This window comes from Corvus brachyrhynchos, unplaced genomic scaffold (genome assembly GCF_000691975.1).
Source record: "Corvus brachyrhynchos isolate BGI_N302 unplaced genomic scaffold, ASM69197v1 scaffold194, whole genome shotgun sequence".
In the NCBI taxonomy this organism is placed as follows: domain Eukaryota; kingdom Metazoa; phylum Chordata; class Aves; order Passeriformes; family Corvidae; genus Corvus; species Corvus brachyrhynchos.
Window position 1 is genome coordinate 292,204 of NW_008237890.1, and position 17,481 is coordinate 309,684.

Sequence of the window (17,481 nt, forward strand, 5' to 3'; positions counted from 1 at the left end):
GGGTACATGGCTTAATGGTGGCCTTGGCACTATTAGATTAACAGTTGGACTTGATGATCTTAAGGGTCTTTTCCAGCCTAAACTATTCTGTCATTCTGCAACTCTGTAGCTCAGGTTCAGGGTTAGCATGACTGACACCTCCAACTCAAGCATTTGTCATTTATATGTGTTGTTTGCTCACTAAAAAGACCACATGATTAGCAGTCAATCCTCTGAAGTGTCCCATGCCTGGATAGAAGTTAATGTACCTATTTCAAAACCACACTGTAAACTAAAGACCTTCTTTGAGGCAGCCCTTTGTATGCTACATACAAGGGGCTTTATAACTTGTGAGGGTTGGGTGTCTTGGCTTCTTGGTTACAACTACTCAGAGGCTTTTGCTTCTCAAAGTCTGGCTTGAAGCTACTCATTATTTTACAGTGAAATCATAAAGGGAATATAACCACACACTCAAGCAAAAAGAAGCACTGTTGGAGAACTTATTATAGCATAACGATGCTGCTAAACTGAACAGTTTGGCTCTAAGTTCTTCTTGTCAGCCATACACAGTCTCTAGAAATTCCTGTGAAGCAGGCATGCATCATGCTTCAGGGACATACTGCTAGCTCTGGTTCACAGGAGAGTAAAAAAACCCCCTGGAACACCAAGTCCATGAAAAATTTTGTTCTGGTCTCACATTAACAAGCTAGTTCTTGCTCAAAAGCAAGATGTATATTTGGATAATTCATTAAATAAAGAATTTAAAAATATTAATTTCAAGAATTTAGCACCATCAATTTTGGGCCACTGAGCTGCATATGTTAACTATGCCATATAAACCCATAATTTTTGATCTGAGTTTTAATTAGATTGTTCTTTCAGCTTATCTGTATGCTCATGCCTTCTTGTATTACAGAAGTGGTGAAAAGGAAGTGAAGTACGTATTCCCTTTTATAGATATGCTTTCAGGTACACATTTGGTACCTTCATTGAATAGCTGCAGTATTTCATATTAGTGGAGCACTCAAAGTTAGTATCAAAGAGCTGGCACAAACAAAATGTAGATCTGCACTTTTATTATTTATGTTCTCTCCTTTGATAAATGAAGTTGTTTCTTAGATCCAAATTCTCTAACTGACTTGCACTATGTGTTCACAGAGTTTTGTACACATAATGAATGCAGTGTAAGATGTGTTCTGTGTTTGGCTCAGTTTCTCACATTAATAAGGCTTAATCAAGTCCACACTTTCCCTCACACAACCTAAAGGAGAAAGACACAGAAGAAATCCTCCCATTATTTCTCTATCCCATGGTATCTGGAGATGTTGAGAAAGTGCTTATTTCCTTCTGCTTCTGTCTCTCATAAGCCTGAGTCTGCTGTCCAAAAAGTGGCACAGGTTTGGCCCCCAGGGTCATCAAAGCAGCCAGGCCAGTTTGGATCAGCTTTGGTCCAACAAACACAGACTTCTGCTGGAGCAAGTGGTGGTCAGCCCGTCCTAGCTCTGAAATGACCCCAGGCATGCACAGTGTGTCAGGAACCACACAGCACAGAACCACAGAACCACAGAACCATAGAATAGTTTTGGTTGGAAGGGACCTTCAAAAGTCATCTAGTCCAACCCCTCTGCCATGGGCAGAGACACCTTCCACTAGACCAGGTTGCTCAAAGCTCTGTCCAATGTGGTAATGACGCTGGAATAAACAGGATGACTCACATCTTTCAAAGACACTATCTCTGCCACTTTCTCTACTGAAGGTTTGTTCAGTTCACATTTTCACAGCTATCATCACACCCATGAAGTGACATGGACAGCCTACTCACAGGGCCCCATGGCGAGTGTACTGTATTAGATTCTGCCTTAGTTCTTCTTCTAAAAATTTCCCTTAATTTTTACCCTATGTGTAGTAGTGAAACCAACACTGCTTTTCCTTTTCTGAATTTAAATTGCCATTTGTCACACTACCTAAATGAAGACACTGAAACTTTTTTTTAATCCAAAGCAGCTCCATGTATGTGAATTAGCACTTAAAGCCTTTTTAGAGAGAGTGTATACACTTAACACATGAGAAAGGAGTATACCATGTTAGCTTTTTACTATTCTGTAGAGTACTCTATTATCTGGACATCTGAAATGCCTTCCATGAATTGAATTAAGTCTCACTCTAAGCACATCTGCTATGGTTCTACAGCAGTAGAACCTCAGAAATGGGCTAATAAGAAGATCATTGTCTTTTATAATGACATTTATACCTGTAACAACGATTAATGTATCCCTGCCTGTCACCTCATGCTCTGGCAATTGCTGGCTATGGATGTTAGATAGAACATTGCACGAAGAGAAAGCTGTACAGGGACAGAAAAGCCTCTGCGTCAGGCAAGAGAGCATGGACAGTCCCAGAGGGAGTGCACAGAGGGCCAGAGCCAGCACAAGGGAAAAGACCAGGATCGTGGGGGCAGGAGTGGGGAGGAAGGACTGAACAAGTAAGTGAGCTCCAGTGATCATGAGGCAGTCAGCTCCATCTCAGACTGATGTACAAAAAGCTCAGCAACTTCCAGTGGCTCCAGAACTGGCTGAATTCACATGTGAAGTCTGAAATAAAATTGTACTTTCACCTGTTGTTAATTTCCTGAGACATCATGTTCTTCTATCTTCCTGATACAAGGCAGAGTGAATATTGCTTTCATCCAAAGAAATTATGCTCATTTAACAGTAATTGAAATCTAGTGAATGTTGTTTTCAAGTTTATAATTGGAGATTTTGTACTCTTCAAATTACTGCCATATCTGTCACTCAAGGAAATGAAATACTTTGAAACACATTAGTGAAACACAGCAATTTATCATTTAGAGAGCACTGAAAAAGAATTTTACAAGATCATGTGTAAGTATCCATGAGCATATAGTAAGAGTTCAGTATTTTGTGTAATGACTTCTTGACTTTTCCACTAGAAACCTATTTACTTAGGCCTCTTCAGACTTGTGATTTGGTAGACAGGGGGTTCAATGAGCTATAGATTTGCACATCTGTAGTACCATACACTACCTAAGTCATTGGAAAGATTGCTGAAAATAATTTAGGGAATGTCTAAAGATGAAAATCAAGACATGTCTAAGCAATTGGTTTTTATGTCACTGAAATATCTAAAATCATAGAATTTACAATACTTAACCAGCATATAATAAAATATACATAACTTTCATAAAATAAATCCTGACTAGAAATCAAACTAAAACTAGTGAAATGAAAATTTGCTTATTATCTACTGGTCTTAATAAAATAGCAATTAAAAAAAAAAAAAAAAAAAGGCATGTTCCTGCAGAAATATTTGGTATTGAGAGAATACTGACAGAGTATGACTCTTCTCTCACAAGTAAACAAAAACATGAATCTCAGGGCCCCCATTCTGTAAGGGATGACTGTGGTCATCTGAAGTTGAGTGTGCCGGCTAGTACCACTTTCCTCGCTTGGGCCATTTGTGGGGATCAAGAAGGGACTGGAGGAAGTCTCTGAAATGGAGATGGATGGAAAGTCTCCCTCCCAGGCTGCAATAACATTGTCCCTTTTACCTCTCCTTCCCCTGATAAACCCCTACCCAGAGCAGTTGCTTGGCCAGTGCTGCCACCAGTGCCTTTCTGAACACCAACAATTGTATTTCCCCTGTCCTGGCAGCTCTGAAGGCAGTCCTGCCTCATGCTCAAGCTGGGAAACACAGGGTCTTACCTCTCTGAGTCCGCAGCTGCGAGAAGAGGTATCTGGGGAGGATGCAGAGGACTACCCTGTATGTTATGTCCTGGGGAGGAGTGGCTGCCAGGGTGGGACAAGGACACTGTTCCACTTCGATTTATCTGTGTGCTGGGGATCACAGCTGCTGAAAGTAAAAGAGAGAAGTAATGCTCATCAGGCAGGAAACAACACTGATAACTGACCAAACAACAACAATATTGGTAACTGACCAAACACTACCATGCACCTGTCAAGCTGTACTGCCAACTCTTAGCAACTAAGAAAATGAAGGGGTTTCTGAAGTGTTGTTTTCCATACAAAGGGAAAAAGAAAACCCACATGAAAATAAGTAAGTATTCTTTGCTGCTTCCAAATGACACTTCTGTAAAACCAGGCACAAATGATCACAGCCATACTCCTTGTCTTGGAAATTTTTGTCTGAATAAGGCTGAAAATCTTCCATACATTTCTATTGTAGAAGAGGTGTCAAATACTTCCTAAGATATGTATTTTTAGAACTAGTGAACAGAAAGAATGCTTTCTACATTTTTGCCTCAGCTGTAAAAATCACAAATTTCTTGAAGAACATTGCTATCATTGGCCCAGATTCCTCAGTAATACATACAAAAATTTCAAACCATCTTTAACAGCTTAATAATTTTCTCAGAGTTTTCTCATGTATTTTTTCCAATAAGGAAAGGTTCCAGATGACTAAACAAAAAGCAATACCGGACTTTGTCCAAATGTCCTATTTAGCTGATTCCAAATCCTGTAACCTTGTTTTCTTGTAACCCTTTTTTTTAAAAAAAAAGTTTAATCAGACAAATTAAAATGTTTGTATCTCTGAAAATCCAGTTTCCCACCTATTTCTACTGACATCTGTGTCAAGTAGCTTATGTTGATGTTGATTGGCAGACAAATACATGCTCTTTAATATGTTATGAACCCAGAGAATTAGATGAGTTAGATAGGCTGTCTAAAAGATAAAAATGATGCCTCCTGTTTGTCTGGCATATCTTCCAGTCTCTTTTAAAAAAAGTATTGTTCAGGCCTAGTTTACAGAATAGAATTCTACCTATAAAAATTACATTATGCTAGTGAATATGTTGGAGCTAATGATTTGAGTTTCTTGATAAAATCCTAGAATTTAAACCAGTTCCCCAGGGGGCACTGTCACCAGTAAAACATCTTTCTAGGCTAAAACATGTGCATGGATGCAGCAATCCTAGCAGAAGAAAGACTGCATTAGAGGTAGCCTCACCACAGATCAGTCTTCAAGAAAATGATTTCACAGGTCATCATTTTCTCATTCACAGGTGTGACTGTTGCTACAGAAGATCAAAAAGGTGAAAACTCATCTCATCTCCCAACTCCTCATTTTATTTCTGGAAAGACTCTATTAATCCTTACAAGTCCACCTTTGTGACACACTGGATATTCACTAAGGTAAAGCAGATTGAAGAAAAGGCTCAGGAGTCTAATTATGCTGTAGCCTCATTAATGAGCAGTCCTGGACACGTTTCAGCTGGTGGAAATGATAGTGCAAGACAGGAAACCACTTTGTGAGTAAAAATATCCAATATAGATGCTGTAGAGGTAATGTCAAAGTTTAGGGGAAGTTGACACTGGTGGTCAAAGCTGGAGGAGTGGAGGCTGAACTTGGTTCCAGGCTCTGCTGTTTGCTACTTTGTGTATGGACAAGAGCCTCCTAATCATAACCCAAGTGACGACAGGGATCTGACAGTAGAAGACATCCCAGACCTTAAAGAGGAACAGAGGAGGCAGATCCCACAGAAAGATGAGGCATCACTTAAGGTAGCAGAGTAACTCACAAAGAAAGGGCTGAGGGCATTTCCCTACTAAGACAAGGGAATCGGTTTTTTCCACTCTGCTTATGCACTTCAAAAGTTATTTTTTCCACATCTGTCTCTCAGGGTAGCATCAAGACAAGTGCAGAAGAAAAAACCAAAGGAATGAACTTTTGAAATTCTTATTTTATCTTACATGCAGCACAGAACAAAATACTGGAAAAAAATCAACTACACATTCTGACAGAAAAAGCAGAGAGACTATTTAATAAATCACTGCAAAGGAAAACCCCGATTGTCTAAATAAAAAGAGACTATTTAAATTATTCCTTGGCAAAATAGGGTAACTTCCATTTTACCATGACAAAAACTAATAAAACTATGTAAAAACATACAGTGGCTTAGTTTACCAGTACTGTGATCTTTGCATTTAAAATTAACCTCTTCAGGATCAGGAGTAAAAAGGCTGGATTATGATGGGTCTTCAGCACAAGGTAGCACGAGTTATTCTTCCTGACATAGCTGTTGTCTGCCACAACCATGATTAGTATTCCTAGTATTTTCTAAATCATGCTTGCACATTTTCTAGCTGGTTCAGGCTGTGGTAGCACAGGTTCCCACAGCACTGGCTAAGACCTGGGGATTCTGTCTCTGGGAAAAGGCTATCTGTAGCCAAGCACAGGCAGCCACTGACAACATTCTGGCTAGGTTTCCCAACAGTACTTTATTTTTCTGTTTCTGATGAAGAGACCATACACAGTGTAAAGTAAGAGCTAACTATGACAGGGACTAGAGGACCAGCTAGGATATTTAAGGATAAAAGCGCCTGTGTATTAGCTGCAAAAATGTATTCCTTTACTCAGGGTGTGTTAAATGCTCACAGCATGCCAGAAGAGTGCATCTGGGCTCCCGTTATGCTTTGTAATGAAGTCTCCAAATGCAGCACTACAAATGACAATGTGGGAGACCAGGGAACATCTACTGGCAGTGCAACACAACTTTTGTCAGTGAAGCTTCTTTCAAGGCACTGTGTTAATAAAGGCACCTCCATGGGCACCCAGTGACATGAAATCACAATACTAGCAGCTTCTGCCTGGCAAAAATGCAACTACTAAAACTTTCCAGCATAGACACGGCACTGGTCCAACCTACTACCTGAATGTTGTAAATAACACCTGAAGGGCAACATTGTCAGGCATTAGCAGTGTACAGATGTATGGCAGTCAAAAAATATTGTCAGTGACAGGTTACTTCACTGGCAAAGACTAATAGAAAACTTTGGACACTATTTTAGAAACTGCTAGAAAACTTGACCACTTATTCTTGGGAGCTCTGTGTTTGGCAAGCTTTCCTAGTGGGTTGGCTGTTACATGTGATTTACTTGATCAAAGTGTTGGTGGTAAATATCTTCACAAGGTAATGTCTTTTCAGTCCTGATCCCCTTAAATACCTGATTCAAGGGGCATGAAACTGAACAAATGTTCATGACAACCAGCATGCAGTATAGCACTCCATGTATGTCCACACACAAAGATGTAGAATTAAGCATTAGTTTTAAGTGGGTTTTAAAGGAAAAAAAAAAAAAAGAGGTTTAGATTAGATGTTAGGAAGAAATTCTTTACTGTGAGGGTGGTGAGGCACTGGAACAGGTTGCCCAGAGAAGTTGTGGATGCCCCATCCCTGGAAGTTTTCAAGGCTAGTCTGGATGGGGCCCTTAGCAACCTGGTCCAGTGGAAGGTGTCCCTGCTCATGGCAGGGGAGTTGGAACCAGATGATCCTTAAGAATTCTTCCAATACAAACCATTCTATGATTCTATCATTCTATGATTACTTAACAAAAAGGTTTCTACAAAGAAGGTTTTTCTCTCTATCAATACAAAATAAACTAACACCTTTAAAGAAGTTTTAAACAGATTCAGATATTCTGAAAAAAACCCAAAAAAACCAAAAAAACTTCAATCTAATAAAAACCAAGGAATTGTGAATGGTGTTCCTCTGCATCCCTTAAAAAGTACAAGCTATGACATTATTTACAAGATGGATACAGCTAATTAGTCCTGACTGCGAACCTCAGACTGGGGGACAAGCACAAAATTTCAGCCAAAGAGGAGAAGGAGTCATGTTTTCTTTTCTGGAGTTTCATCTTATATCCATTGATCAGCACGTAAGAATTTTCCATGAGAATATTTCTGAAAACAATTCTCTATGAGAAGTTAAATTCACATGTATCCTCACAATGCATAGGAATAAATTAGGTGGTTGCAAGAGAAGATGATGATTCTGAATAAGGTTTCTTTAAAAAAAAAAAAAAAGCCAAAAAGTAGCATTTAAAATGTTACAGAATCTAAGGCCTAAAAAAAGTTATTTTTCAAACAAGTCAGAAACCTGTAATTTCATGGAACCTATTTAAATGCATAAGAATCACACCCTCTCCTTTGCAAATTATCAACAATGCTCTAATTGGAGAGCAACTTGGACTTATTGCCATCAAATCAGCCCTCTTAAAAACAATTTCTGCCACCAAAATACTTGTCTGATTATTGACAGTATGAGTTTGGAGTAGGGCTGAGAGTTCTTACCATGTGGAGTAAGAGAGTGAAGGTTTAATTTTGTAGGTCAGTTAGTTACAACATACATACAGTTGCAAGGTTGTGGTTTTTTAATTATTAAATATAGCCTTCTATTTCTGCAAGGAATATTTATGAGGTGCTTGACAACAACTGATATACTATTGCACAGAAGGAAAATAATGAAATGCTTTTTGCAGTTGGGAGCATCACTTGTATATTTTCTCCTCTTTCACTTCCCCTAGGAAGCTCACACTTCCCTACAGGATTTTGTAGCCAGGTATATGTGGATATATGGTATGTTGAGTTGTACGTGATAAGCCCAGCAAGTGAAAACCCTATTGTGTGTTTTACCTTTATCCTCAGCTCATCTGTAAATCTGAAGTCTCCAGAGTGCATGAAACTCAAGAAGCCATCATGCATTAAGAAGTACAGTAGAAGGCAAAATTGCATTTTAAAGAAAACAAATCTGTCTCCAAAGCTGGTCTGTCACATGGACCATCTGCGCTGACGGTCTCTCTATCTCTTTTCAGGTATTTTGCAAGCAGATCAGAGATACTGGAAAACATTAAAGTACTGAAGCAATAAAGCAGGGTCTAGACTAGTATTTTAAGCCATTCCTGAAATGGCATCTTTAGATCACATCCCTGCCTTCTACTTTCTTTTTAGTGGATTGCAGTTTCTGAAGTTCAGTCTCATCACGATGAATGGAACTATAAATGGTGCAAGTGGCCGTATTGCCTACAATGTTGTAGCAATCCATAGGTAAATGTTCCTAAAAGAGTGAACCCAAAAATTACATCAATTTTTGGAAAACCATTAAGTTGTCTCAAAATAGAAATTATAAACTCGTAAAACGGGTAAATAAAAGGGAAAGTCTGAGGGGAAGTAAACTATCCTCCTTAAACTAAGATAGGGTTATTAACACATTTTGCCCCCTGTAATGCATGTATGGTCCTACCCGGGACTACAGCACATTTAGCAGGAGTTCTAGATATGTATGCAATACTTAAATTCAGCCCGAAAGGTGACAACAGACATCCTCTTTGTTATTGGTAGTCCTACATTACTGCTCCTTTTGCATCCATTCCCTATGCAGCAAATACAATTCTGTTTTTCACAGCAAGGGCCATTCATGTGTCAGTTTTTCCTTCTCATTCTTCTATTTTTCTTACAGGAATGAGCTGTAACTATTTTCCAAGGCTGTCACCCTTAACAAACTACTTTTTAAAAAAAAAAAAAAAAAACAGACCACTTTTTTTGAAAAATACAGACTGCTTTTTTCTCAGACATCTCTTAGGGAGTTTTACTCACTAGGACAATTGCTTTAATAAAATTCTTTCATTATTCCTGAATGTGTCCTTATCCTCTATCTGCCTGTTGTACCTACCTACTTTCTTAACATTACCTTAGATACAAACTCCTGGGGGATTGGATTTTTTTCTTATTGTGTGCACAGAGCACCCAGCTTGGTACTATTTCAGTGGGGGAAAAAACCAAAGAAAGGTGTTACTTAAGCAAAGCACAGCCAGTCATACACATAGAAGTAGTTAGATTGAAGTTTCACAATACAGCATAAGACATTATTTTAAAAATACTTAGAATTCAAAGAAGTTCTGTAACTTTCCTGATACAATTTTAAAATTTCAACTTACAAAGAAAATCATGCAGTTGACAAGCTTTAGAAAGAGCTTCTTGCTTTGGAGCAGAGCTGAGTGTGATATTCAGTAACTGCTTATAAATGAATTACACATTCTGGCTTATGGTTAAATATGAAATGGTCAAGTTTTATCCAATCAGCACAGTAAAAAGATGGGTTTTTTTCCTGCTGCATTATTTATGATTCTTCCAGTTTTAGTGACTCTAGATTGCTCTGTACAAAGTAAGTTCATACTATTTCACAGTAGAAAAAACATAATCCCCATGTTCTTATTATGAATGCATCACTCACATCTTCATTGTGTGAACTGAATAAACCCAAAAGCCTAGGTATTGTTCAAAATTAAAACCTAGATGCTATCACAATGCTTAGCCCTCAGTCTGTCCACTTGCTTTAGACCCGTAAGTGTAATTTTGTGTCATTTTTAAGCAAACGATCTGTCATGCTCCTTCACTGTATTAGTAAGATTATACTCAGTTTGGATTTCTTCTATGAAGTCATAAAGACTACAAGATAAGAAAAAACATTTTTGGAGACTTAACTTCAAGTAATAGATAAATAATAAAAAAGATTGTTGTATTTCGTTTAAATGTGTCTGTGTTTATAGATTCTGTATTTTAACAGTACTGAGAAACTGTACAGTGGTCACTACAGGTGTTCCACTATGTAAGTGAAAATGGAATTTTGCATCTAAACATATACTTTTGACATTTCTTACTTATTTCTAATACTTTGCTTTCAAATATTTATTCTGTAGATTTCTTCTACAGGAAATAAAACCTATCTTTGCTTGAAATGTGCATCAACATAAGCCAAGTCACTTTCAAGTAGGAAAAGTTTGATTTGACATCACTGGAAGAATGAAGATCTACTCTGCCTTCTACTTTAAAAGTAGCACAGAGACATTTCAGCTAATATGCTGTCTCAAACAGTACCCAGTAAAAATAATTTATTTAATTTTTCAGAAGTCTCCAAGCTGTTAATTATATTTACAAAAAAAAAAATTGTTTCCAGAGAATTTTGTAGGGCAGCTTCTCTGAGGCAGGACACTTATGCTTTTGTGTATTTTACTTTTCTGTCTGTGGGACATGAATAATTTTCATGTTGCCCTTTCAGTAAAATAATTCCCTGCCTGTTGGAGGGAATGTATTCACATAGTATATTATTCTGTAGCAGCCCTGTGAGTAGTTAATGAAACAATTAATTTCAGATGGGTTTGGTGGTTGTCAAAATGGAGTGACACGGATTGATCTATACCTGACATAGTACCCTCAGTTAACTGGTATGAAACAACACAAGTGAATAAAACTACAAGAAATTTGCCAAGTTATAGACAGCTGGGAACACATGTAAGAGAAAACAGATTATTCCTTACACAGAAATTAATGCTGATAAGAGTACGTTGATTAATTACCATAAAAATCAATTTACCATAAAAAAATGTCATACAACAGGAAGCAATGCCAGGAAAGAAACTACCGAAATAAATTATTATACCAAAGAATGTTCATAGTTAGCAGTGCTGCAAACATCAGGTACTGAAAGACAAGGCATGAATGAGACTACAGAAAGTAATGTCTCAGTCTCAGAAGCTGTCTGTGAGACATCGTGACTGCAGACAATTGCCAGCTAAGGGCTGGCTGGAAGCAACAGCTTCTCCCAGCTTGTCCTCAGGTTGTTCAAGCCACTGTCAGCCTGTGTTTGACTGACCCAGCAGACAGACCTGGACACTTAATCACAGCCTGGAAGCTAGAGAGGAGTGCTTAAAAAATTGCTGTGGAAATCTCCTGTGAGAATATCCTCAGTTTCTGAAAATCTGGTCACAGGTCATCTGGCACACTGTCCCATCCCAGCTTCCATTCTGTCTAGGAACTTGAAAAAAAGTGAAAAGCTGAGTCTTTATTATCTCTCAGTTTTGCATGTTACACTTGGTAAAACCATTAAATAATTTTTTTAAAATCCCAACATTCCTCCCTATCCAACTCCCTCTCAATGAACAACGTAAAATAAGCAACTATAACCAGCGACATGTTCCTAGAGGTTCTCTGGCCAAAATCATATCTCTAAGATATGAAATTTCCCTTTTCTTTCACATAGCAAATGTCACACTCACTCTGTACTCAGACTAAGGCATTTAAAAGTTAACAGCATACAAGTAATAGCAACTACTTAATAAACTAGAATACAATCAGTCACGGCTTTAAATGTCCTGATTTTTGTCATATAAACCTACATCATCACCAACTATTGTACAACTCAGCCTTGACAAACATATGAAATAGAATTGATAGCTCTGCAAGCCTCTCAGTAAAATAAAACCACTTATTGAAGTGGCTACTTCATATAATGTAATTTTCATTACTGCAGATAACATCAATGAAGCCAATTCATTCACTTCCTACATCTGGTTCTCACTTAAAAGTTGAAGTGATAAAAGATGTAATGTGTTCTGCCTGAAAGTTAAAAACAGATGTCCTCACAACTATTAAAATACTGCATTAAAAATGTTAACATCCTGCCCATTGTGAGTATCCTACCCATCTCCCTCTTGAGCTTTGAGATTTATTATCATTCATAACTTACCAATTGTTTCAAATTTATTTGAAATGTGAACAACAATTGTACAATTGTAGGCAGGTATGACAAAGGTATTTTAGTAGGAAAATCTCAGATATTTAACTGAAACAATACAATAGGATTATTACATTTATAGTATAAATGTGTTTATTGTATATTTATAGTCAAAATATGTGAGCTCATAATGAAGCATTTCAGTTCCTTAATGTAGATCAATTGAAAACCTGATATGTGATCCACAAATAAGGCAGAGGAAAAACAGTGTGATTTTAAATGAAGCTTAATGTGTTCAAGATGTCTACAAGGAATGGTAGAAGTGAATTGGTAGCAGAATCAAATGCCTATAGAGCAAAAACATCCCTCTATGTTGCATTAGGTCTTTTCATGGATATGTATGATTTGTCCAAAAAACTTATAAAAACATGTTTAAAATCTTTTTTTATATTACTTTTCATATTCTAGCCTTCTTACGAGGTAGATACGGATTTAAGAGTACATTCTACTCTGCAAAACTATTCCTAATATTAAGCAAGCAATAATACAGCAGTTTTTTATCTGTCTTATTCTATACCTGGGTAAATATCACAAGCAGGCCCTGGGGAATGTCCCATGGTATTATCTACAGCATCATGTGGTGACAGGGCTGGCTGGAGGGGCTGGATTGCAAGGCAGTCATTCAGGATGTCCTGGCCAAGCTCCGAGCTTGATCGCAACTGAAAAACAAGAGAGAAAAAAAGGGAAATTATAACAAAAGATGGACATAGACAAAAGAAAGGGAAAGTAAGGGAAAATCCTTAAGACAGTGAAAAATTATAATGAAGAAACGTTGAGGTTAGAGAAAAAATGGAGCACAATCAGAAATCTTCTCTTTTAAATCCTGATTAATACCATCCTTTCATTCCAGCAGGCATTTTTTGAATCAGGGGAATAAAACACTTCCAGATGCTTAACAAGACTGTACTGAGGAAAAGGACTACTTGTACAGGTAGGATCCTGGACAGACGGACTTCAGTTTGCTCTCTTGTCACACACTGCAAAAGAGAAGAGTGTCCTAGTTAATGGGCTTGGAGATTTATCAGATGTCTGACATTGCTTATGTCAGAAGAGGGGTACTAAAATGGTATTTTCATGCTGGTTTAGTGTCCTGAGCTGCCCCACTGCAGGACCAGAAGAGCAAAGGTGCCCGTAACACTGAAAAGGAGGGACTGGGAGCAAGCAGCCAGGAGTGGTAATATACAGGCAAGTCACAACGGAAATGGGACCACTTCCTACGGACCAAAGTTGTCTTGAGACCCCATTCTTAAACAGACTAGGACTACATCTGCTTCACATTACAGCAGAACTGTGAGTGCTCTGTAACTGCCAGTAATCCTAGCTGCATGCATGGCCACCTGCCTGGTACCTGATCCATCAACAGCAAGTCTGTTAATCTGGCTCATCACCAGAAAATTCTCTCTACAAACAATTAATAAACAAATTCATAACAAGAATTTTCCTTTGGATGAAACTGGATGGAGAGTCTCAATGTGAGGCTGCAATAAAATACAGTAAAAAAATACAATTAAAAAAAAATCCCAACACCAAAAATAAGGAAAAGGGATAAAGTCTGCTGCAGTACCCTAACAAGGATGACATAGTTGTAATGCCAAACTGCACCCTGAGGTTTTGGACAGGTTATGGATGCTGCTGCAGGCTGCTGGGACTGATGCCTATCCTGATTTGCTGCCTGATGTTAATGTTATATATAACAAAAATTTGCCTGTTCCTTAAAGCCATTTTGGTGTATTCATTTAAAAGCCTGAAAAAGGAAGGTCTGTGTTTACAAGCACATGGGCCACTGCAGTGGCTGAGATGCCCATAAATACCCTGTCCTATCATCCAGGTTCATGCAGCATGATGGAAAGAACCCTGACCTAGTGCACTTGGGTGTGCTGCACTTTCCCAAGAAGCAAATCTCACAGAGGCAGCTGAGCCTTCTCCTCTCTTGTTTGGTGCCATGGGGGGTGAGCAGGTAACAGTTAACTAGAACATAACCTCTAAAAAACTCTTAAGGGGAGGAAGAGGAACAACAAAACTAATTTCTGCACATCCTATACTCAGAAATGAGTCACAGAATGGTTTGAATTTGAAGGAACCAAGTTCCAACACCCCTGCCACAGGCAGAGACACCTTCTACTAGATCAGGCTGCTCAGAGCCCCATCCACCCTGGCCTAGAACTCCCCAGCGATGGGACAAATGAAGAAAGAAGAGTAAGAGGAAATTATTTGAGATGCAACCATAAAAAGACCCTTAGCCACAAGATGATCCTTGTGCCAGAAAATACTGATAAACATTCAAATTACTTTTGATAATATGCACTGGTGTAAAACCATGGCAACTGAGTGGAGAGTTGGTCTTACACATCATAAGCACCTGACCCTGTAGCTGGAGATACTACATAGCTTGTGACACCTATGCACACACTGTGCATGCTGCAGGTGATTCCTTCTCTTAAAAACTTGGACAGTCATTACTAAGCCCCAAGGTACACTACTTCTCCGGGGCATGTTTGTTATTCTAGAATTGTAGGGAGAGATAGAATGGATAGGGAAAAGGGAGAAGGGGAGAAATACCCTGACAGATGGTTTTGTTTTCCATATTTGCAATCTGTTATAAGTACAAATGTTTCTTCCAGTTTGGCACATGTCATTGTCTGCTATTACCCAGTAATTGTGCTAGGTTTGCTGCTATCACTAGTAACATGGCTTTTTCATGAAACTAAGTGCTTGTGAAATTAAATGTCAAATATATCCTCATTCAAATTCTTACAGTTACGTTATTATTAAGCATTATGTGAATTTAAATTTCTATGGAATCTAAAATGAATATAATATGAAAAATCTGACTTCTATAGAAGAATCAGGATTCTATCACACAGAATACACAATCACAGAAGTTGCCTGTGTAAAGTTGACTGTGTGGTTTTTTTTAAGAAATGGACCAATTTTCTGTATCAGATGGCACTCATGGATAAAATGGTGAGAAAAACTAGAAAAGGAGAGCTAAATATTTATGCATTAGTTACAAGAATTAAATAAATCTTGTAAAATAAAATAGGCAACCATCTATTTTACAGATTTTTCTATTTTGCACTGTTCAGGAATCTTGCATTCATAAATCCTTTGCTATTTAGAACAAACCTATCCTGACAATCTGTGCTGGCATAAATTTTCTGGCTTTTCAATGCTTATAAAAATGAAGAAGACCTAGGATCATCAACAAAAAACCAAAAACAGAGCAAGAAACACTGTGAGACAGCTGTGATGTGATTTCTGAGGGTAGTTCTTATTTCATGCATTGGCAGTTGTTGATTAGGATTTACAACCACAAGGGCTAGAAACAGATATGTTGTAAACTTACATATGCATACATACATGCAAATGTATGTATTACAATATGCATTATTATATGTATATAATGTGTAATTTTAGAATGACAAGATATGTATTTAATGTACATATGATGAAATATCCTGAGCAAGAGGTGGGTATTCCACTGACTTGTGCAACAGCAGATGCACCCTGCTAATTCAAATTGCCACTGATAATACTAGCACAGGCCTACCATATTAACTCTCCCCAGATAACAGATGCTGGGAAAAATTTTATCATTCCCTGCTGCAGGGTATGCATGTGATTTGCTCTTTTAAGAGTAATTACTGTGGTACCACTGGCAAGAGGAGAGCAAGGGCTAGAGGAGCCTTCCCTACCCTACTCCTTGAACAGCAGGACCAGAAATGGGTAAATTTCCTGTAGCAGAGCCAGCCATTAAATGACAGCTGCTTCCCAAACTACACACTACTGGAAAACTCCATTTCCAACCATTACTGTTTTCTCTTGACAGAGGCAGTAGCAACGATTTCTTTGGTTATTGGTCCTCCTTCCTCTGCCATTTAAAGCTCATCTTCCCTCCAGTGTTTTCCCAGATCTTTTCTCCATAAGGAGGCACAAACTGTGGCATTTTTGGAACAAAATAGAGGGCAAAACACAGATTCTGGTTCAAATACTGTTGATCAAGGCATTTCTTTTTCCTGTAAAGGCATTGAGAGTAAAACCCCACTCTATCTCAGTCAAGTATTTTTACATATTTCACAAAAACTTGTAATTAAAAGTTTTCACTGAAACCAACTTGCATTTTGACAAATGCAGGGAAATCAGAGCTATGACTTTTCTTTAGTATGTCAGGAAACACAGAACAGACAATGAAAAGACAGTTGATCTTAAAACCAAGCAAAAACCATGAACCGTTCTCTGCAACCCTAGGATTTTATCTTCAGTTAAAAAAGCCATAAAAGAGAAATAATAATTGACCAGATATAACTGCTGCTGTCTATTTCTTGCTCCGTTCTAACAATACCACTTTTCTTTTCCAGCCTGGACTGTAGCCTTATCATTCAACTGCAAAAGAAAGTTGACACTCTTTGACATCTACATTAATCCTATCCCAGCACAGATCTCCCAGCACTGTGACTGAAATGTGTCACTTCCCCATGATCATCTTGCTTCTCTCATGATCACTCAGCTGAGCACCAGTACAATCATGCTGGGACTGAAAACTTGGCAATCTGTTTTTAAGAAATGTATGGTTATGAAGTTACCTCACGGAATGGTGAAATCAATAACTGACAATTCTACCATGCTGAGCACAGCCATTTTCTGTGTGCTGTAATATAAACTAAATTTATGGCTGACCAAAGTTCAAATTAACAATCAATTGCTCTGCTCACTTAAAACTTTTCTGTATTTGATATTTGTTCCAAATAATAGTTTTTGAATTTATTAACTCAATTTTATGGTAATACTTGTGAAGTTTCGTATTTGGAAAAACAGAACCATTTCCACTGGTGGAATGTGGCAGTTTTTTCTAATATACAAAACAATCTGTCAGTCATGATTTACAACTGTTTTACTTCTGTGACAATCAGCTAATGTTTATCGCCTTTCAGAACAATGGATGGAAATTCTACTCCTGTACATTTTGCATATGAATAAATAATTACCCAAGATTAAATGAAACAAGCAGAAGTAATTAGAAGGGAGTAAGATTCTTATTCCTCAGTTTTCAATTTCATTATACTTGAGTTCAAAAGCAGAGGCATGCTGTTGATTTGATGAGTGACATAATT

The 17,481-nt window shown here is 37.9% G+C and overlaps 1 protein-coding gene across 1 annotated transcript in view; it reads right to left on the reverse strand.

Annotated features, from left to right (window-relative positions):
- Window positions 1-17,481, reverse strand: part of GLIS3 (GLIS family zinc finger 3) — a 122,382-nt gene that overhangs the window by 11,682 nt on the left and 93,219 nt on the right. The window contains 2 exon segments of the mRNA XM_008632543.2: window positions 3,702-3,849; window positions 12,888-13,029. Coding sequence (XP_008630765.1) covers window positions 3,702-3,849; window positions 12,888-13,029 — 290 coding nt within the window.